The 23,171-nt window shown below is 42.7% G+C and overlaps 1 protein-coding gene across 1 annotated transcript in view; it reads left to right on the forward strand.

The window, feature by feature from the left end:
• The window catches only part of PTPRQ (protein tyrosine phosphatase receptor type Q), a 388,123-nt gene that overhangs the window by 328,471 nt on the left and 36,481 nt on the right, over positions 1-23,171 (forward strand). Inside the window, exons 48-51 of the mRNA XM_088455386.1 lie at positions 626-692; positions 2,111-2,269; positions 14,260-14,482; positions 20,772-20,845. Coding sequence (XP_088311512.1) covers positions 626-692; positions 2,111-2,269; positions 14,260-14,482; positions 20,772-20,845 — 523 coding nt within the window. The remainder of the gene's footprint in view (positions 1-625; positions 693-2,110; positions 2,270-14,259; positions 14,483-20,771; positions 20,846-23,171) is intronic.

Consider the following 23,171-nt stretch of genomic DNA (forward strand, 5'->3'; position numbering starts at 1 on the left):
AAACCGACTCATACCACGCAAAAACAAAGGTGTTAGATTTTAGGAAGGCTGACTTTGCAGAGATGGGGAAATGTGTAAGTGATTAGATTGGGGGAGCTTGGAAGGAGTGCAGGAGAGGTGGGAAAAGTTAAAAAGTGCAATACTAAAAGCAACAGACCTTTTGTATCAAAAAGGTTAGGAAACGCAAATGGAAATGAAAACCAGTGTGGTTCACAAAAGAAGTATCAACTAGTGTGAAAGCAAAAAGGGAACGATTTTTATACACAATCGATTGCAAATTGCACTTTATAGAGCCCTCACATTGACAAAATTGGATGTCTTGTTTTAATCCTTGGGTTGACACAGAATGTGTCATAAATACCTATAAGTGAGTATTCAGAGTCAACATCTGATGCACCAGCTAATTGGAATCTGCTTTAGTTCAGGAAACTCTACTTGTGGTGGCAGTTTTCTAGCCTCAGTGACATTCCAGCTAAATAATAATTACATAACTCTTTATGCAAACACCTTCTTATAAGATATAAAAATATATATAAGACATAAAATGATTACATAAATTGTTGTATTGCATGTATTTGGCCTGAATCAATGTTATAAATGTCTATATTTTATATAAATAATGCAGATCTATGCTGTAAACGGTGCAGGAGCTGGACCAAAAATTCTGATGAGAATTACCACTGATGTAAAAGGTAATATTAAAGGTTACTCATACAATTCAGTGCTTCCAGATACATGTCTACTACATAAATACCACAAACCAAATGTAAATGTAATCAGGTATAGGCCCGTATTCAATTTGAGGAGAAAAGCCGTTTTTTGCGTGTTTTTGGCAGAAACTTTTCGCCGATGACGTCAATTCGCCAGGCGGTAAAGTATCGCCATATTCAATTTTAAAAACTTTCTGCCTAGGCGGAAAGTCAATGCAATGTAATAGGCAAAAAAGTTTCGCCTATGAATAGCAGGCAGAAAAAAGTGCAGAATTGGGGTTTGGGGTGCAACGTTGTTGGAACCTCCATACAGCCTTCAGACAGTCCCCCAAAGGTAAACTGTGTCAAAAAAATGTAAAAGAACACCCCAAAAAATCACTTTGAATTTGGGGGCGAAAAAAAAAATGTTGGGGGACAAGGTTAAAAACTAGCGAACTTGACTCTGGGGGGGTCCCCAAGTATGCCCCAGGTGTTTTTTTCATTGCAGGGGCTTGCGGCAGGTGGATTTTTCACGTGTTTTTAAACTTAACTTTACCAACTTTAAAATATGCTGGCCCCCATTTTCAAGTACCCCAAATTTGCTAAGATAAGTTATTTTCTGCAAAAAAACCTCCTGAATACTATTCTGCACCACTTATACAAAAACGCTATTTAGCAGCTATTGAGCCCATTTAAAAATGCCAGTTACATTCAGCAAGCCAAATCGGGGGTAACCATAGCTAACCCCCATGTCAGAGCATCTTTTGGGGGCTGTCAGGTTGATTTCCCCAAATCTGACAGTACTTTCCGCTTGTTTAAGTTTCGCCGGGTCCCGTTTTCGCCTGCTTTCAAATTGAATACGGGGATACGCGGGCACGTGCGCGATACTTTTATTCCTGCAAAACAGGCGAGGTAGCCGAAAAGACCGGGAGGCGAGAAAGTATCGCGGGTCCGCTCAAATTGAATACGGCTCATAGTTGCAATTTAGAAACAATCACTTCAGCTCTAATAACATTTATCAAAATGTAGATGAAACACTATAGTTTTAATAAAATATTGATACATAACTAATCAAGCTGTACAGCAAAAGTGATCACTCCAAAATGCTGCGTATACACATCAGATGTACCGTAAGTGCAAATTTACGTATGGCTTTCACTTTTACCAAAACTGAATTATCTCTATAGCCTTTTGAAAATGTATCTATCTACAGGCATGCATCTAGGCAATTCTGAGGATGATTTAAATATTGAATAGCTTAAAAATTCATCTTGTTATATTTCCAGTTATACATATGTGCAATATACAATATTCCATACAATAACCGAAAAACATTAGCAACATTACTGGAGTAATCATGTGAATAAATTATTTTCCCAAAAATATTTATTTCCTCTCATTATGTGTTTTGCTTTATTTAGAACCACCACGTCCTATATTGAAACCACTGCCCATTTATGACTCTACCGGTAGTGTCATGGCTACCTCAACCACTATTACCATTAAAATGCCGATATGCTACTTCAGTGACGTCAACGGACCAATAAAAAAAATCCAGATTCTTGTTTCAGAAATGGGAGGTAAAAAGTGTCTTACTCTGTATGTTCTTAAATATATATGTCATGCAGACAGAAACCTGACATTTACAATATTCTACCATAATACCATGAGTTTTGTGATTGCACTTTTCAGTCATGTTTTTATGCTGTTCAGAGTGTAGGCAGATGCTTGATATTTGGAAGCCATAAGCTCCAGATGTCGCCAGCTGCTAGCTAACAATGACAGATGTAATCACGTTAGAAATGCACTAGTGTGACCATTAAAATATACAGAGCACCAAAAAGAAAATGCTTTCTTAAATTTAATAAACGCCAAATGTCTAAAAGGTATACAGATAAACACATATTAGTGGGCATTTATTAACCAGGTGACTAAGAAGATGTGGACGAGCAGTGCAGATTTTGTCTCCACAAGTGCACAGGTGCATGTCACCAGTCTGGTTTTTGAAGGTGCATCTGTGCAATTTGCTGGACTGCAGGCTGTCACAGAAATACACATGCAAACAAATGTAAAAACCTCATCCTGCCTTCTGTACTTTTAGAGTCTCTTCCTAATTAATCAAAACTTTTCTATTTTAATCCTAACATACTGTTCATGGAGCCTCCTTTATTTATAGCTTTAAAAGTAGAAATAATGAGAGTAAATGGACACTGGGGGTGTATTTGAACGACATTGGTACACTGTATGTGTGCATATATAGGCACTTTCCTGCCATATATAATGCGCCTAGGATTTATATATGAGGTGGGCATTACACAAAGACCATCACCTCTGAGTATGTGCACAGATTCAAATGCGTATATAGTACCACAACTATACCATGTTGTCCACCCTTTGATGTTCTTTAGATACTTTCATCCATCTACACAAAAGACGTAACTGCAACCAGCCCACATTAAGCATGGAAAGTCTTCCAAAGCCCAGGTCTCCTCCTGCTTGATAGTCAAAAGAGGTCAAAGGAAGGCACACAAGGACCTTCCAACAATGCTACATTGCCTGCTGACCATACAAATGTGTTCTAGGATTGAGAATCCCAATGCTGCCCCACTCGATTGCAGCTATATTTCAAACTGAAACCAAGATGGTTCTGCTGACTTAGATTGTATTTTACTGACAACCTGGGAATGGGAGCACAAGGCAACAATAATTGCCTCAGGCAAATGTGTTTTCTTAGCCAGGTAGAAGAACAATGAGACACAGGTGATAACTGTACGATGTACCTAACAACTAGGCAATAAGGACCAGAAGCAATACCCTGATGCTGGTCATTTCCCATGTCTCTATCTTACACTACTGTCCTGCTTATTACTGCCAGTTTTTATCTTTGAGATCACTATTATTAATTTTACAGGCTATACTGAGAGCATAGGAGCAGTGACCTCTCCTGTGCTGAGGTGACTTAAACCTCCAAGTGTTAATTTAGGGGTTGGATTAGATTTCTATCCTGTTCGACAATCATCTTTTAAATTTCCAACCAAAGTAATCTGTCTGTTTTCAAACCCTGCTGACCTCATGTTAGCTGACACCCTGCTGTATCACCATTGTACTAAAATAATACTGAGATACTGACCTAGAAAGAAGAAAAAAATGAAGCAAAATATACCTTGAGCTTTAGGTCAGTGACACTTATGTTTGATGAACAGTATATATGGTGACATAGTACAGGAAGATGATTAGGGCTTTCTTCAGCACCATTCATTGCCAATACATAGGGACAGCAGAAACAGCTGCAAAACATGCTCATTGTTCAGCTGTGACTGAGCCGATTAGTGGGTATATATCTTTTCATTTTACTGAGCTGTCCAAAGTGCAATGATCACAAGTTTATATAGCCTCACTGTCTAGTTCATTATGCATCCAAAATAAATGCTCAGAGTCCAGATAAAAGACCAGCATAATACAATCTATATTACCAGCAAATTCTAGTCTAATCATCAGGCAGACCACCATCTAAATGCCATAAGATGTCAGCCCAAATACTGTAACATGCTGACCACCACAGACCAAATGATGAGCAGATTACAACCCAAATTGACCAACAAATTAGAGTACAGACAACAATTTGAAAGACAGCAACTGACAGCAGATTGCATCTCTCATCCCAACACCAACGCAGAGGTACAAAGATCAAGGCTGATAACACATAAAATCAGTGAGTTCAGATGCCCTATGAGATCATTACAGTTTAAAGTTAAATGTATTTTGTAATTATATATAATTTCAGAGGTAGTTAACATATCAATGGCCGATGATACGAGCCTGCCCACCAGCATCCAGGTCACCTCATTGAGCAGGTCCCTAACACTCTGGGGTTCACATCTGGGGTGCAGGGCACCCCAAAAGACAGCCCAGCCAAAGACCTCCCCAGGGCATCACACAACAAAAGAGTGACAGTGAAGTGTTATAAAGTATCAGGCGTGTGAAGGTAGCTAATAAGTGTTGGAAATAATAATAAAGGTAAAAAATATATGTGAAAAAATACATGAATAATAAACAAACATAAAAAGTGATATAAAAAGTGACTATCTGTATTAAGTGGTGATGCCCTGAAGAGGCCAGCCAGAAGAGCTCAGGGGGCCCCACGCCCAAACGCTCACCCCAAATAAACTGACACTATATAAATATAAATAGGACTTACTTTGGATTGGATTCAGATGTGTGTATAAATACACATAATATAGAATAGAATATGGGGGGGGGCTCTAGACTGCACACCCTAATAGTAATGAAAGGTGCTATCATTCTGGGATGTTAAAGTAATATACACAAGAAAATAAATTGTAGATGCACTATGCGATCATTACAGTTTAAATTTAAATATATTTTGAAATTAGATATAATTTCAGAGGTAGTTAGCATATCAGTGGCCAATGATACGGCCTGCCCACCAGTGTCCAGGTCACCTCATCGAGCAGGTCCCTAACTCTCTGGGGTTCACATCTGGGGTGCTGGGCACCCCAATAGACAGCCCAGCCAAAGACCTCCCCAGGACATCACACGAATAAAAGAGTGACAGTGAAGTGTTATAAAGTATCAGACGTGTGAAGGTAGCTAATAAGTGTTGTAAATAATAATAAAGGTAAAAAATATATGTGAAAAAACACATGAATAATAAGTAAACATAAAAAGTGATATAAGAATTTTTAATAAATTTCTATATAATTCTATATAAATTTTTCTATCACTTTTTATGTTTGCTAACTACCTCTGAAATTATATCTAATTACAAAATACATTTAAATTTAAAAATGTAAACTGTAATGATGGCATAGTGCCTCTGCAATTTCTTTTCTTGTGTATATTACTTTAAAATCTCAGCATGATAGCAGTTTTCATTACTATTAGGGTGTGCAGTCTAGACTCCCCCCCCCCCCTCAATAATATACATGTCCACCACTGAAATCATTGTAATGCATTTGAATCATTCTAATGCAGGGGTGTCAAACTTGCGGCCCTCCAGCTGCTGTGTGACTACATATCCCAGCATTTTAGCATCCTCAAATAGCAAAACTGTGGCAGTGTATGCTGGGATGTGTAGTTCCACTGCAGCCAGTGTCGGACTGGGGCACGAAGGGCCCACCAGGGGATTGCAATGGTAGGGGCCTGCTGAAGGGGTGTGACCACCTACTTTGTTGGTGTTGTCAACTGAATGGGCATGGCCATCCAAAAAATACATTGTTGGATGGCCAAATATATATATACTCTCTTGGGGTGCACACGGACCGACTTATCAAATAATTTACATAGTCATCTTGTTGAATATCAATAGGATACAGACAAAAGAACTAAGTAAACAGATTCTGAAACGTTGATATTTAACAAGATGACTGTGAATTATTTGTTAAGTCGACCCAAGTGCCGCCCTAGGAGAGACTATGGGCCTGATTCAGCAGTTCTGCTGTGAAAGTATGCTAAAGTTTGCAATCGCTATGCCGTCGCAGGCCAACATAAAGACGCCCACTTCCCCTTTCTCACATTCGTAATACCTTGCAATCCAGCGGAAACATCGGTAACACTGAGTACCATCAGAGCCTCATACACAATTATAGCAGGTCAGACCTTACTAATAACTTGCTTTCTGCACGCAGTGAGTACTCAAGCTGCGTATGCCGTTGCAGTGGCTAATTTATGTACAGCCCTGTAACAGCGTTCAAACAGCCAGGCACGCCTGCATTTCTCTGCCCCCCACCCCATCACCACCCCAAACGCTCACAGCCTGTCACTCATTCAGAAATGGGTCTGCGTAATCGCAATGCAATCGCAGAGCTGCCTTCGCGCACACACACTGTGATGCATACGCATGCACAGTACACCGTCTATCTGCGCGAGCTTTTGTAGTTGCGATCTGTGCTGAATCAGGCCCTATGTTACTTATTTCCTTATTCTAAGGGTTTATGTGGAGGGCACCAGGTTGCTATCAAGTAATATAAGCAAGGAATACCGGCTCATTGCAACTAATAGATATATATTTATAAACCCCTTTGTGTGTCACTGGGCTACTTCTTTTACATCTTATTGTGGACAGACTCCAGATATGATGCTCGCTATCTACTAGAGGCTTGAAAATCATGAAAAACATGAATCCCCATAGTGTATACGGAACAGTAAGAGGCGATGTAGTCAGCATCCCGGCGTACTGGATGCCGACAGTCTGAATACCGGCGCCGAAATCCCGACAGGTCAGGAGCCCAGCGCCAGTATCTTGATCACTGGCATCCCTAAGGTAAGTATCGGGGTGTTAGGGGGGAGGTTAAGGTTAGGTAGCGGGATTAGGTACTAGGGGGAGGGTTAGGCACTTGGGAGGGTTAGGATTAGGGTGCGGGGAGGGAGAGGTTAGGTTTAGGCACTAGGGGGGAGGTTAGGTTTAGGCACCAGGGAGGGGGTGTTAGGATTAGGGTGCGGGGAGGGAGAGGTTAGGTTTATGCACTGGGGGGGAGATTAGGTTTAGGCACCAGGGAGGGGGTGTTAAGATTAGGGTGCGAGGGTGGAGAGGTTAGGTTTAGGCACTAGGGGGAGGTTAGGTTTAGGCACCAGGGAGGGGGTGTTAGGATTAGGGTGCAGGGAGGGAGAGGTTAGGTTTAGGCACCAGGGAGGGGGTGTTAAGATTAGGGTGCGAGGGTGGAGAGGTTAGGTTTAGGCACTAGGGGGAGGGTTAGGGTGCGAGGAGGGAGAGGTTAGGTTTAGGCACTAGGGGGAGTTTAGGTTTAGGCACCAGAGAGGGGGTGTTAGGATTAGGGTGTGGTGAGGGAAAGGTTAGGTTTAGGCACTAGGGGGGAGGGTTAGGGTTAGGCACCAGTGAGGGAGGGTTAGGATTAGGGTGCGGGGAGGGAGAGGTTAAGTTTAGGCACTAGGGTGGAGGTTAGGTTTAGGCACCAGGGAGGGGGTGTTAGGATTAGGGTGCAGGGAGGGAGTGATTAGGTTTAGGCACTAGGGGGGAGGTTAGGTTTAGGCACCAGGGAGGGGGTGTTAAGATTAGGGTGCGAGGGTGGAGAGGTTAGGTTTAGGCACTAGGGGGAGGGTTAGGGTGCGAGGAGGGAGAGGTTAGGTTTAGGCACCAGGGAGGCGGTGTTAGGATTAGGGTGCGGGGAGGGAGAGGTTAGGTTTAGGCACTAGGGGGAGGTTAGGTTTAGGCACCAGAGAGGGGGTGTTAGGATTAGGGTGTGGTGAGGGAAAGGTTAGGTTTAGGCACTAGGGGGGAGGGTTAGGGTTAGGCACCAGGGAGGGAGGTTTGGATTAGGGTGCGGGGAGGGAGAGGTTAAGTTTAGGCACTAGGGGGGAGGTTAGGTTTAGGCACCAGGGAGGGGGTGTTAAGATTAGGGTGCGAGGGTGGAGAGGTTAGGTTTAGACACTAGGGGGAGGGTTAGGGTGCGAGGAGGGAGAGGTTAGGTTTAGGCACTAGGGGGAGGTTAGGTTTAGGCACCAGGGAGGGGGTGTTAGGATTAGGGTGCGGGGAGGGAGAGGTTAGGTTTAGGCACTAGTGGGGAGGGTTAGGTTTAGGCACCAGGGAGGGGCTGTAAAGATTAGGGTGCGAGGGTGGAGAGGTTAGGTTTAGACACTAGGGGGAGGGTTAGGATGCGAGGAGGGAGAGGTTAGGTTTAGGCACCAGAGAGGTGGTGTTAGGATTAGGCTGTGGTGAGGGAAAGGTTAGGTTTAGGCACTAGGGGGGAGGATTAGGGTTAGACACCAGGGAGGGAGGGTTAGGATTAAGGTGCGGGGAGGGAGAGGTTAGGTTTAGGCACTAGGGGGGAGGTTAGGTTTAGGCACCAGGGAGGCGGTGTTAGGATTAGGGTGCGGGGAGGGAGAGATTAGGTTTAGGCACTAGGGGGAGGTTAGGTTTAGGCAGCAGGGAGGGGGTGTTAAGATTAGGGTGCGATGGTGGAGAGGTTAGGTTTAGGCACTAGGGGGAGGGTTTCGGGTGCGAGGAGGGAGAGGTTAGGTTTAGGCACTAGGGGAGGTTAGGTTTAGGCATCAGGGAGAGGGTGTTAGGATTAGGGTGCGGGGGGGGAAAGGTTAGGTTTAGACACTAGGGGGGAGGGTTAGGGTTAGTCACCAGGGAGGGAGGGTTAGGATTAGGGTGCTGGGAGGGAGAGATTAGGTTTAGGCACTAGGGGGGAGGTTAGGTTTAGGCACCAAGGAGGGGGTGTTAAGATTAGGGTAAGGGGAGGGAGAGGTTAGGTTTAGGCACTAGGGGGAGGTTAGATTAGGCATCAGGGAGGGGGTGTTAGGATTAGGGTGCGGGGAGGGAGAGTTTAGGTTTAGGCACTAGGGGGAGGTTAGGTTTAGGCACCAGGGAGGGGGTGTTAAGATTAGGGTGCAAGGGTGGAGAGGTTAGGTTTAGGCACTAGGGGGAGGGTTTAGGGTGCGAGGAGGGAGAGGTTAGGTTTAGGCTCCAGGGAGGGGGTGTTAGGATTAGGGTGCAGGGAGGGAGAGGTTAGGTTTAGGCACTAGGGGGAGGGTTAGGGTGCGAGGAGGGAGAGGTTAGGTTTAGGCACTAGGGGGAGGTTAGGTTTAGGCACCAGAGAGGGGGTGTTAGGATTAGGGTGTGGTGAGGGAAAGGTTAGGTTTAGGCACTAGGGGGGAGGGTTAGGGTTAGGCACCAGGGAGGGAGGTTTGGATTAGGGTGCGGGGAGGGAGAGGTTAAGTTTAGGCACTAGGGGGGAGGGTTAGGGTTAGGCACCAGGGAGGGAGGTTTGGATTAGGGTGCGGGGAGGGAGAGGTTAAGTTTAGGCACTAGGGGGGAGGTTAGGTTTAGGCACCAGGGAGGGGGTGTTAAGATTAGGGTGTGAGGGTGGAGAGGTTAGGTTTAGACACTAGGGGGAGGGTTAGGGTGCGAGGAGGGAGAGGTTAGGTTTAGGCACTAGGGGGAGGTTAGGTTTAGGCACCAGAGAGGGGGTGTTAGGATTAGGGTGTGGGGAGGGAAAGGTTAGGTTTAGGCACTAGGGGGGAGGGTTAGGGTTAGGCATCTATCATCGTCCGAACATGACAGTCAACCTGATGACCGTCGTCAAATTGCCCATCTTCGGGGATGATTGATGTGCATACACTGAACATCTGAACGTTCAGTGTATGCACTTTACCCCTAGGGAGACGACAGCATGATTACGATGTCGTAATCGTGCCGTTGTCCCCGCATCTACAAATGGATGGGCACCTTTACACTGCCCCATCACACCTCACATTTTACCCCTTGTGCCTCTCAAAGCTCCCCTCACACTGCTGCCCTCACTCCTCAAACTGCTCCCCTCATGTATCAGAGCAGGGATGTATCTAGGGGTCTGAGTGCCCCTGGCAAAGTAAGGGACTGGCGGCCCCCCAAACCCCCCACCCCACTACCACCACAAACCATTTCTACCAGCATCACCAGTGAGTGGTTGTAATGTGTTCCTGTAAACTCAGAAGAGAGATCCAGCAGAGTAAGATGCAATGGGGCAAACACACAAGCGAGTGTTATGTGCGGACAATCAGAGGGTGTCGTTCAAGTCACCGTTACTGGGGTCTATTGTCCAGATCTGGTGACTGTCTATCCAGCCTCTGTCTTCTAAGCATAAGCCTGGCATGCTAGCACTTATAGGGCCTCATTTATCAACAATTTCTATCACTCAAAAGGAGTGATAAACTCGCAGCATATGATAATGGTGCTCCAGCCAATCAGCTCCCAACTGTCATCTGTTTGAAAAATGACAGTTGGGAGCTGATTGGCTGGAGCACCATTTATCACACACAGTGACATTTATCACTCGTTTTGAGTGATAAAACTCGTTGATAAATGAGGCTCTAATAGTTACACAATAGCTGTAATTATTGAGTAGGAAATAAGCCCACAGTACTGGAACATACATCACATGATGTGATGTATGTGCCAGTACATCTCTCGCACAGTGATGAGGAGGATCACCTTCTATCGCAGCACGTAAGGAGGATTTGCTGTATACTCAGAGATTTAGCAGCACCCCGTGCTGGTGGTGTCGCTGCTGCTGTCGTCTTGTGGTTTCTGTAGGAAGAAGAGAAGATGAGACTGGGCACGTGACAGAGCTGCCAATCTCCTTCACTCCTCCCCAAATACACGTCTACCATGGTCTGGGATGCAGACAGGACACCATGTACGGTGGAGTCCACTGCCTGCTCACCTTAACATGCATTTACACAGCAATTTCCAAAAGGTGTTGATAAAAATTTTGTGTGGTCCTCACCCTGTGCCATGGTCGTGCGGGCAGCACCATACCACTTAATGCCTATCTGGGAGTGATCTCTGCATGACCCGGACTCCCGGTCACTGGCTGCAGCGGTTGGGCACACAGTGACGTCATGCCTTTCCAGGCAACAATCAGTGTCCCCTCCAAGTCCTAGCTCCCTGTGCCTTCTTCACACAGCACAATTTTTTTTGTGGGCAGTGTTGTTGCTTATGGAATACACATATCAGTGATTTTATGCCCTGGTGGCAGACCCATGCGAATGTCATCCTGGCCAAGGGGTAAATATGACTCTGCCTCAGGGCTCCATCATTGCCAGTGGCGTATCTATAATGGGTGCAGGGTGGGCCCGTACCGCACACCTGTCACCCTTAATATCAAAACTTACCACTCCGAGATCCCACATCTGGTCTCCCAGTGCTGCTCAAAACACCGGAAAATGCCCATTCTACTGGCGTTTTGCGCATGCGCTGTGAGGAAATCGCCGGGAAAATGGCAACCACACCATTTCCCCGGCGATCTGCACATGCGCAGTAGACTCTGGGCACACTCTAGTGCCCAGAGTCTACTGATTCAGCGGTGGCCGGCCAGCCACGTAAGTTGGCTGCCGGGGTGAGAGGAGGGGGCCCGTGACGGGGGACGCACATGGGCCCCCTCCTTTCTAAAGACACCCCTGCATCATGCCCTAGACTTCTACCAGTATGCCAATCTGCTTCTCCCACTACTTCAACCCCCACCACTCCCTGACACACACACACAGACAACCCCTGATTCTTCCCCAGCATTCACAAAGGAAGCTCACATGCAGGTCACACACACAAGGACAGATGACACAAACCTTACAAGCAGCAGAGTTCTGTCTCTGGGTGGGCCAGACTCAGCTGTGCAGCAGCTTCTTTCCATCTCCCTCTCTGATAGCACCATTTCCCAATCTCTCTAGTCCCGTGTACTCCGCCCCTGTTTAGCCCCACCCATGTAAAGTCCCGTTTAGCCCCGCCCCCTGCTCAGCCCCATGTAACTTAGCTCCCTGCTCAGAGTGTTGTCGGGTGGCTTGTTGTTAGAGCCCGCCTAGCAAAACTTGATAGAGACAGCAGCAGTGCTGCTGCTGATCTTTAAAAAAAAAATTGCTAGAAACCCCCTCCCCAACACTCCCGATCGCGGTGCGCTAAGCTTCGCCTCCTCGCAGAAAGGGGCATGGCCACATTGCAGTAGCGCCCACCAGGGAAATACCCGATTCCCTGGCAGCCCAGTCCAAGCCTGACTGCAGCTAGAGAGCCGCAAGTTTGACACCACTGCTCTAATGCAAAGGATCATAGCTAGAGTACAGTAAACTAATAGGTTCTTGCCAATTGTTTAGTATTTAAAGAACATTTCTTTAAAGAAAAAAAAATACAAAAGAGCCTGCAATTTAGGCACTGTCGTCAATTATTTTCAATGCATAGAATTGTGCTTCTCAGACTTGGTGGTCTATTAATCAATAAGAGAAAAGTCAAAATGTTTGTATTGATGTATGGCTATCAAGTCCCGTAGCAGGCAAAAATAGCTTTATTAAAATAAAGCATTATATAGAAATTATTCTTTGTGCTTACTTTGTACTTTTTACCTTTAAAAAAAAATTTACAGGTTTCCTGTGTAGTTCACATGTGGGACCCAGGAATGCTGGGTTACGCATTCACAGAAGAAATGGTGCCTATGCTTACCACTGAAACTTTAAAAAAAAAAAATTATTGATAAATTGACCTGAAAAAGTGCAAACATATAGGCTCTTGGTCTACACTACAGTACAAAAATAGAGCACAGTGAATAATACCAGAAAAACTTTATTGATAATGGCTCCAGGGAAAGACAAAATTGGAGCATACTGTATAAAGAAACTGCCTTCTCAACTATTAGAATATTATTATATGTATGCTGTTGTTATACTATTATTATTATTATTATTATTATTATTATTATTATTATTATTATTATAAAGACTTTTTTATGAACATGTAAAATTAGCCATTCTCTAGAGATGACCATCCACCAGATTTCAGAAAGTTTTTAATGTACGAGCAGATATACTGAATACAGATAGGTATAAGCCAGCACTTCTATGGAAATAAATATTTGAAGATGCAGGCAATGTAATAGTTAGACTACCTTATCATTAGATTAAATAGCTGAATTAAAGGGGAAGACTCAATGACAAAAATTAAAACTATGTAATTTATAGTACAATATAAATAAAAACTATACAAATGTATATATATATATATATATATATACACATACACACATATATATATATATATATATACATATATATAAACCTAACTATTAACATATCATGTACTGGTCTCTAGAACAAATAAATTGATTCTCTTTGCAAATAATAAACTCTGGCATAAAACTGTTAAGCTCTATAAACTTAAACTTAACCTCTTCACCACCTTTGAGACATACAAGTCACGGCTTTAAGACAAACTGTAACTGAGAACCTAACTCCCCAGTGATTTCTACCCAAAATATTGTGAATTTGAAAAACAAACATCTCTGACATTCTTGGCTAATGTGATGTCCACGGGTAATATTTAATACCCTGTTATAATGAACTCTCTTTTATTGTTGACTAATGTGGAATTGTGTGTGCGCGTGTGTATACTGTAACGTGTATATATTGTACATACTGCATTTGTTTATATTACAGATATATATATATATATATATATATATATACACACAGTGTGTTTATACTGTATATGTAGTGCTTGCTGCATAATTCGCTATCGTGAATTTAAAGGAGTTTATCACCTTCGTAGAATTGCACCTGTGTGATTGGATGTATAAAATGTGTCTGGACATTTTACCATCACCTTATTTGGATACATTTTAACTTCTTTAACTTCTTTACTGTATTATATTAAATGTGTCTGAATGTGGAAACCCTTTAATATAATTTATTATTGTTTCTGATGTAAAATACTTAAACCAACCACAAACAAATGCAATAATAATAATATTAGTATTTCGCATGTAAAAACATCTCTGAACACCAAATATTTTTACTTGAAAAATGAACGGTAGATTCTCTCTTAGTTGTTGTTTTACAAAGTAATATATTACTGCAGTTCTATCATTTAGAATAAGGAAGGCCCATAAAATAACACAGGGACCACCAAAGTGGTGTCTCACTGTAGGGAGAAGTAGAATATTTTAGCACGTGTCAAATCTCTCCCAGTGTAAGTAACATAGTTTTGTAAATTATTACAATATTCTCTTGGTGCATTCAGTTATTTATTTAATGAATTCATCTGACACTCCTGTGTTATGCATTACAGCTCAACACGATGGGAATATCACCAAGTGGCACGAAGCCTTTTTCCAAAAACCAAGACCATATTTTACAAATGAAGGTTTTCCAAATCCGTCATGTCCAGATGGAACAAACCGCTTCTTCAGCAAACAGGAAGTATATGTCATTGGCGCTGACAATACCTGTGTGCTACAGGACAATAAAGACAAATTCTGCAATGGACCTCTGAAGCCAAGAAAACAGTACTTGTATGTATATCACATTTATCTGACACAATGAAAGATTATTATTATTTTTACCTACATCTAATTTATGCATGTGATGACCTGTGTAACAAGACTGTAGGCAACCCGAGATAATATGCATGGTTACTTTCACAGCTGCTTATTTTAAAAAGTGTTATGAACAATGTCTTTTGTGGATGGTTTGTATGTATTGAATTTTGGAGGTAAATGTAAGACTTGCATATTATATCACGGCAAGAACCCAATTTATTTTCCTGTTACTCTCACATATTTTTTACAACAAAAATCTACATATACACTGGTCATTTATGGATACAGTTGCCTGTATCTGGCTATTCTGTCCATATATAATGTTGTTCTTCCTGGGCGACCAGCCACGTGTAACCTCTCTGTAGGCATTGGATATTCTAGTCCCACATGTACAGAATGATCTCAAGGGTGCAAAGCCATACAAAAGTAAGCACAGCTTAATGCAGACAATTGCACTGTAGGAGGGAGATGTACTAAGCTCTAGAAAGTGATAAACTACCAGCCAATCAGCTCCTAACTGTCATGATACATGTGTTTGAAAAATGTGTTTGAAAAATGACAGTTAGGAGCTGATTGTTTGGTAGTTTATCACACTCCAATTTATAACTTCCAGGGCTTAGTACATCCCACCTAGTCATTAATATTCTGGTATTTCAATGACTTTTAGTGACACAGCACTAGCAGAGAAATATATGATGATTAAGGCAGTAGGTTAAGCAGCAGCTCTAATAAATATTCAGTATTTTGTAGCATCTTCACCAAATGTGATATTTGATATTATGATATAATTTAGAGAGTTACCTGTACCATGCTAGTTTTTCATTCCACTTTCTAGTAAAGCTACAGTCATCGTAAAAAAAAGTCTTCTTTGCTCAATGCCATATTTACAATTAGACACTGTATGTACATATTTATGTTAGCCCTCCATTCTTAAACTATATCCACACATATTTTGCATGTAACTACACATTCTGTCTTATTTTTCCACCTAACTTGCCTTAACAAAAATACTGCTTTTCATTGAGGTGGGCAAATTGATTTCGCCTAATGTTAGAGATTTGCAAGCGAGTCTTTCCTGGTATTGCAAAATGTTGACAAATAATTAACTCCCATTTGCGAATCAGGTCAATCACGGTGCAGATTTAGTAAAGGAACCAATCGTCAAGCATCAACTAATGTCACATATTTATAGCATTATAAAAGAAGCTTACGGCCACACAGACACTAATTTTTCCTGCAGTGTATTAGGGCAAAGTCTATGAGCTCTATAATTGTAATAAGGCTCTTCATAACGAATAGCTAATAATTCACACTTTTCAGCATAATAAGTTATAGTGTGTACAGAAAGATTCAGTCCAGGCAACAAAGCTTGGAACATTGAACCTAATCTAGCATATGGAAAACTATTGTAGTCTTCTTAAGGAGAAATGTGCCTGCTAATTCAGACTGTAGTTTGAGTAATAAATTGTGCATCTAACCTTGTCGTTGCTGACGGCATTGATGTACATGTTGTTAACTGGTATGAGACTGAAGTTTCACCCGATTACCATTCTAATGAATAGTTTTCGAAATTAAGCCTTTAAAGCTTGTTGAAGCTTTGTCATTTTGGGACATTATGGCTTGTGCAGCACCAAGAAGGAAAGTAACTTAAATATTATGGTAGAGTAAAAATGTGGCATAAACAGCACAAATCTATGCATCCATCCAGTCTTCCTCAACAATTCAGGCTGCTGTCGTAATGTAATGGGAAATGTGTTTTTGGCATATATTAGGCCCCTTAATAGCATTTGAGCATTCCTAAAACGCCACAGCCTACCATTGTTATTGGAGCGTCTTTGGTATATGGTATTATGGGAGATTGTGCAGTCGAAAAAATCTGCAGCAATTCCACACTGCTTATAGGTTAACATGAACCAGCTTGAAGATTTCAAGCTGTTCTGGTGGCAAAGTATGGTCCTACTCAGTACTAGAAAGTTGCTACTAGGTTTATGTTTTGCGTATAGTGTACCTAATATTATAGGCCAGTGGTTCCCAAACTTTTAAAATCACGGCACCCTAGAGTAACAGCATTGTTTTCAAGGCACCCCTAAGCCAAAAGTTTGTTATTGAGAAATTCAGAAAAAAATGTAGTGAAGTGGTAAAGTGAAATAAATTGTGCTGACCTGTTATTCTTAGGCTCAGTTATGTGGTGATGGACAGGTTTGCGCTTCTGCTTGTCCACATATTTACATTACATTGATCATAAATATTTTGACTTGGTGCTGGACCAACAACCTGAGGCACCCCTGCAAGTATCCGGAGGCACCCCAGGGTGCCTCGGCGCACAGTTTGGGAACCACTGGTATAGACATTCTTGGGTACTTGCCAAGACCGTAAAAGATATGGTCAATGTCACTGGAGATCAGTGCCCATTTTATCAGACCATATTGAGCAAGGAGTGACCTTACAAATGCTTAATAATTTGTCACTACATCAGCTCATATATATTTCTTCTTCCAATTAGATAGAATTCTACTTCCCTATGATACAGCAAGGGGAAATCACCAGTGACCAATATTTGGGAAGAATGCAATACTAAGTGATGGAAAACATTTGTAAACTGCTGTGTCCAGCTGATGATGCGACCACATTTGATAGAAAGTTTAATTGTGGTGTTAGAAGTCCTTTACCAAGGTTATTCCTGCTAGAGCAATCATTTAGCTTTTTGTTGAAATATAATAATTATGCACAAGCTGATGCCCTCCCCAAATACAAAATATTGCGTATATCACTAGTACTTAACTTGTGGTTCCCAGTGTACATGTGGCCCATAATATGCACCTGGATTGCTGCCACCAGCTGTGAGAACACTACCCCTTTGCTGCTTTCTCTACCTCACACAGAGGCCAGCACAAAAGGGAGTGAAAGTTGTAGTTAGAAGCATTAGTATGTGCCATGTGTGCTCCGACACAAAGTCATTTCAGGTCCTGTGCAATGCGCCTAATCTTTTTTATCTTTGACTGACTGATTGACAGAGTAGAGAGTTCTACAATGAGTCCTTTGCTCTGATTGCAATCACTGGCATTTAGTTGATGCCACAGAATTCTCTGTTCAAAGCTTGGCAATCTGGTACACCAATTTTAAAGTTGCTCAGCGGGTAAATTATGTATACCTCTCTGATCAAGTGGAAACAGGTGCAGGGCTTGGCACAGAAGCTTCTGCATGTTCAGTTCTCCTATAGAGTAGTGGGGTGGCTGGGTAGTTTGAGGAGCAGTAGCCATTCCAATGGAGACATAGCTCTATGCACTTGCCACTGAGCCCATATCAACCTTGCACGTGGGTATCCTCTGCACACTACTGAGGTGTACATGGCGGGGGAAGGCATCCCACTTCTTCACATAATGGCACTGCATAGATTGCAAGTAGCTGTCATCAAGTCCTTCAAAGAGCTTTTACTAGTGTGAATACTTCAAACCCAGGGTAAGATTTTAGGCTCCCCACATCTGTAACAGATGGTGCAAGCATTGGAGTCTGATCAGTAACTGAGAAACTTTGGTTTCCGGATGAATTCTGAAATAAAGCAAATTACCGGTGATGACTAGTGATGCTATAGAAATAGAAGGGAGTGGTCTATTAAATAAGCATCCATAACTGCAGGAGCATCACCAACCAGCCCAGCACTGCCATATCTCTTTGTGTCAAACATCACAGCATGTGCAAAGTCTGCGACAACCAATACATACAGTTGTGTCACAGCAATGCTTAAAACCAGACATGAATTGGTTCTTTGTCAACTAGCAGTGGGGAAGTTGTCACATTATCCTAAATCCATTGCCCTGACAATTGGGACTATTGTGAATAATTTTAGGACTTTAAGTTAAAATAGGCACTTATCGCTTACATAAAAGGTCTGCTTAGTACTATCTTTAGTAACTTTAATGCTTACGTAATTTATATATAGAACTAATAAATTATACACTGAGGGCCTGATTCAGAGGTGCCTGGTATAGCAGGCATGACTGCGTCTATTGCCAAAGCGCAACTTCATCTATATGCTAATGTCGTGGCCAATGGAGTATGTACAGAGATGCCCAACGGCTGCAGCGTGAATCCACAGCTATGCGCATTAAGACACAACATGGGTTGCACATCAGTCGCACCATTGGAGATTGCACCGGTCCTATGGAGGCGCAGAACCTCCAGCTGAACATGGCCACCGATGTCAGTGCACCTGCGGCAAAAGCACAGTCACTGACCGCGACACGCCCTTGGCAAGTCTGGCTACCCACCCCCCTGTTGCCACCCACAAATGCCCACTGAATTTGCCTCTCTCTGCATCCAAATTCATTTTGAGTCTTTCTGCAGTAGCCAATGGGACGCATGCGCAATGCGGCACGGACGTATGCAGAGACTGAAAACATTGGGCGCTTGTGTGCAGCATTGACACTGCGTGCAGCTCTGAATCAAGCCCTGAATGTTTTTAGGTCCTCATCATCACTACTATTTTAAAGGATATTTATTAAAAGGTTCATAAACTAAGATATATACGTGCAATCTGAAAGTCAATATTGATGACCAAATGAATATACAGTTACGCAACATTACATTTCTATGCGCTGTCATTTAATGATTTAGAGAGCTTGTTTGTTTGCTTTTAAATGAGAATGAATGAGAGAGGAGAAAAACAACAAGAGATTTAGAGAAAGGAAATGGGTTATCAAGAGGGAAAGAAGATGTGTTCCATACTATGAGCCTGATTCAGAGATGGCTGTGCAATACCATCCAACAAAATATAAAGGCAGCAGGAGGTCTGAAGGAAATAGTCACCTCTATGCTGCATCTGAGAGATCTGACTGCAGCGACCATAGATGTCTCGGATCACTATCGTGACCATCAGTTGCAATGGTTGCCCATATGGCCAGGCCAGGGCTGGCTCCAGGGGTCAGAGCACCCTGTGCCGGGCCTCCTCCAGCGCGCCCTATCTTCACGCGGGGCGAAGCGACGTATGACCAAAAATGGGGGCGTGACCTAATTACCACAGACCACACCCCCTATGTGACATTATCAGGCTGTGGGGAGCCTCACTAGTTGGGCTTCCCCCAGCCCTCTCCCGTCACTAAATGGATGCCGCATGCATGCGCGCAGCATCCATTCAGAGTCTCCAGTGTCTGGCACTGCCGCACAGCTGCGGCAGTGGGGGTCCCCAACCAACCGATTTTACCACCCGCAGCCACTTCGGCCCACGGGTGGAACAGCGGGACAGTAATGTCCCACTGAAATCGGGATGTTGGGGAGGGGTGCACCCTCTATGGGTGGCGCCCCTGTGTGACCACTCAGGTTGAACATCCCTAGAGCCGGCCCTGGGCCAGGCTGCATAAGCTGAAGCTTACCTCAGCCTGACTGGTGCTTAGTCACTTGCAAGGCCAGGGAATCTCCGTTGATGCATATCCTGGCCTTATCCATCCTGGAAAATGAAGGCAACAGGCCCCTGTTTCTGAGAACAGTGGCCAGGAACATGCCCCAGATGGCGCAACCTGTCAGTCAGGCTGTGGCTGGGAGACACTGCGAGTGGACTCGCAGATGCCAGGCTGCACATGAGCAGTCCTCCAACCATTGGGTTAGTGTACATCTCTGAATCAGGCCCTATGTGTAGTAGTCAAACTTGCCTACTCTCCCGAAAGTTGCGATTTTTTGGGTAACCCCCCCGCAATATCTCCCTCATCCCGCCCACTTCCTAGTGAAGTGGGCGGGATGGGGAGATTTTACAGGGAATTTTCGGGGAGGTGGACGAGATGTAATTTTGCCCTGCCCCCTACTCGAGGAGCCGCAAATCGCTGCCTTTTCCTGTGGTGGGGCGGAGTCTAATGACGTATACAGTCTGGCCCCGCCCTCCGAAGATGTCAACAGAATCTCCTCTCTGGGCTTCTCTCAGTAAGTATGCTAGTAGTACGTTTTTAGTTATCTTTTATTTCACTATCCATACCTTCTTAGATGCTCTGTCTTCAGAAGAAATCACACTGGGGGAGTCTTATAAGGCTGAACTAACAGTAAATGGGCTAAAATTATCATCTTGAGTCTTAATACAGTATATATATATATATATATTTATATATATATATATACACATATATATATAAGTATATCTATACAGTATGATAAAATACCTGTTGTTTTTAATCAAGCGTGTACATTCATTTACATGTGCCCATGTATCTGCTCTGCCAGAGAAACATTCACTGCAAAATACACTAATTAATGTTTACATTTTGATCTTTTTTCACAGATTTAAATTTCGAGCCACAAATATTAAAGGACAATTTACTGATTCAGAATATTCAGAGGTTGTAAAAACATTGGGTAAGAAATATATTAACATTACCATAGGCCAGGTTTTTAAAAATGTATTTAACAGCAAACAATGCTCAACAGTTCTCCAAAATGTACAGTGTACCAAAGGCAAGATGCATCCCTGCTACCTTTGTATCCAGAACATGGGAGAACAGCAGCACTCAATGCATAGTATGCACAGATTGTGGTTTCCACTTAATCAGTGGGTTGTTAATAACCAAAATACATTATTATAGTAATAAACTTAATTGATAGAATTATATGAAAAGTTGAAACATTTTCCATAATAACTAAGGTAGAATATTTATAAAGACCAGTTATCTGTAGTAAACATAAGAACATGGCATGTGTTACTGCTGATGGCTTACTAAACCAAAACACGGTCATGTTTCCTGTCATGTCAGGATAACTTGCTGACGTGTAGTACTGTAGTACTGTACGAACCCATTAAAGGTGTTGCATCTATATACATTTTATTTCTTGCCAGTAATGCAGGTAGTTGGATCCACAATAATGTATCTACCAATTAAATGTGTTTAGTGGTGCTATCTGAAAGAGAGAGGGTGTAAAAGGTTGCCCTTGCTGGTGCTGTCCATAGCAACCAGATATTTGCTTCCATTTTCTAGACTGAACTACAAAAATTACAGCTATAGTGTAATTGGTTGCCATAGGCAACAACAACATTTGTTTTCATACAGTAAATGATATGAGTGTTATAAATTCTGTAGAAGTATATATAACCTCTTGTAGTGTTATGCTGTGTGCTTGTTACAGAGACATCTTTTGTGCTGCACAAGCACATTTTACAGTTGCTTTAAAACACATCAAAGACATTTTAGTGGTATCGTAACAAGTTTTTGAATCTCATTGCCAGTAAAGGATTGAGCGCCAATGTTGTATTCATTATGTGCTTTCCTACTGTCTAACTACTTAATAGGATTAACCTTGTCTGAGTTACTTCCCTGATGCTAAATTCTCAAGCAAGAAAGACTACTACACCCGTAGGAAAAGATTGTGACAAATCAAACAAAATAATAAAAATCTTGAAATGTTGATTATATACTGTGTGTACTGGCCCAGCAGCCATCTGTAAAGCTGGGTACACACCTATATAATTGTCGGGCCGTTCATTCGATTTTGACCCTTTCACGCAAAACATTTTGCCCATTCGATCATATTTGTTGAGTGAAAACAGGTTGCGACGGAAGATCACATCTTGTGTACTGTTTAATATTCAGCAGATTCGACGGTGCTATATCGGACCAAAAGTGAAGTGTGTACACACATTTCGACCATTCTTGTGACGTTTCAGTTTAGGTTAAATTAGTCTTTACTTGTTAATGTAGATTGTTTAGCTGTTCGGGATGGGATCGGGATCCCGGCGGTCGGGATGCTGGCGGTCAAAATACCAACAGCGGCATCCCAACAATCAGAATCCCGATGTCCAAAGGTAAGTACCCCTACACTAACCCTTCCTCCCTGCAGACTAACCCTAACCGTCCTTCCCTGCAGCCTAATCCTAACCCTCCCTTTTGCAGCATAACCCTAACCCTCTCCTCCAGCAGCATAACCCTAACCCCCCCTAGTGCCTAACCCTAAACTTAACCCTGACCCTCATACTTACCCATTGGGATCACAGGTGCCTGGATGCTGGTGCCGGCATTCTCACCCCTGTCAGCATTCCATCGCCGGAATGCTGAGCTCCGGCATTCTGTGCCCCGGGATCTCAACTACATCCCAACTGCCCTAATGAACAAATTGGTAATCTAAATCTTACAATTTGAGGTAAAGTTTATAGTGTGACAAAGCATACTGAACTGTTTTAATGATCCCTATGTGCATTAATTTGAATAAAATGTTTAAGTCAGGACTTTCTACCAGTGGAATTATATATCTTCATGCGCTCATAAATTTTCTCCACAAGCCTGAATCTCACATACATTCTGCTCCCCCCCACAGGTGTCTGGATAAGTAGGAAATTGCCTTGTAGTGAGCTGCTAATAGACTTGCCACAATTGCTTACTACTTCACACCTCCCTGACACGTAATCACTAATGTCACTAGGATTGTACTCAATACTCAAACATAGCAGTGCAGTGAGCACAACATTAAAAAGCACCCATTTGGTCAAGTTTATCAGGGACAGCCTTAGTCTGTACCAAAAGAATTCTAATGATAATTCAAATGTTAATTTTAGGACAATAGACTACTAATGTATCTTAATGAAGTCAATTGGTGAATTTAGTTTCTGATAGCTGTTACTGTATTCTCTACCTTGAATTTCTACTTGAAGAACTGACTTGTTGTAAGCAAATTCTTTTTCTCATTGACTTTA

This window comes from Taudactylus pleione, unplaced genomic scaffold, assembly GCF_031769625.1.
Source record: "Taudactylus pleione unplaced genomic scaffold, aTauple2 ptg000040l, whole genome shotgun sequence".
Classification (NCBI taxonomy): Eukaryota; Metazoa; Chordata; class Amphibia; order Anura; family Myobatrachidae; genus Taudactylus; species Taudactylus pleione.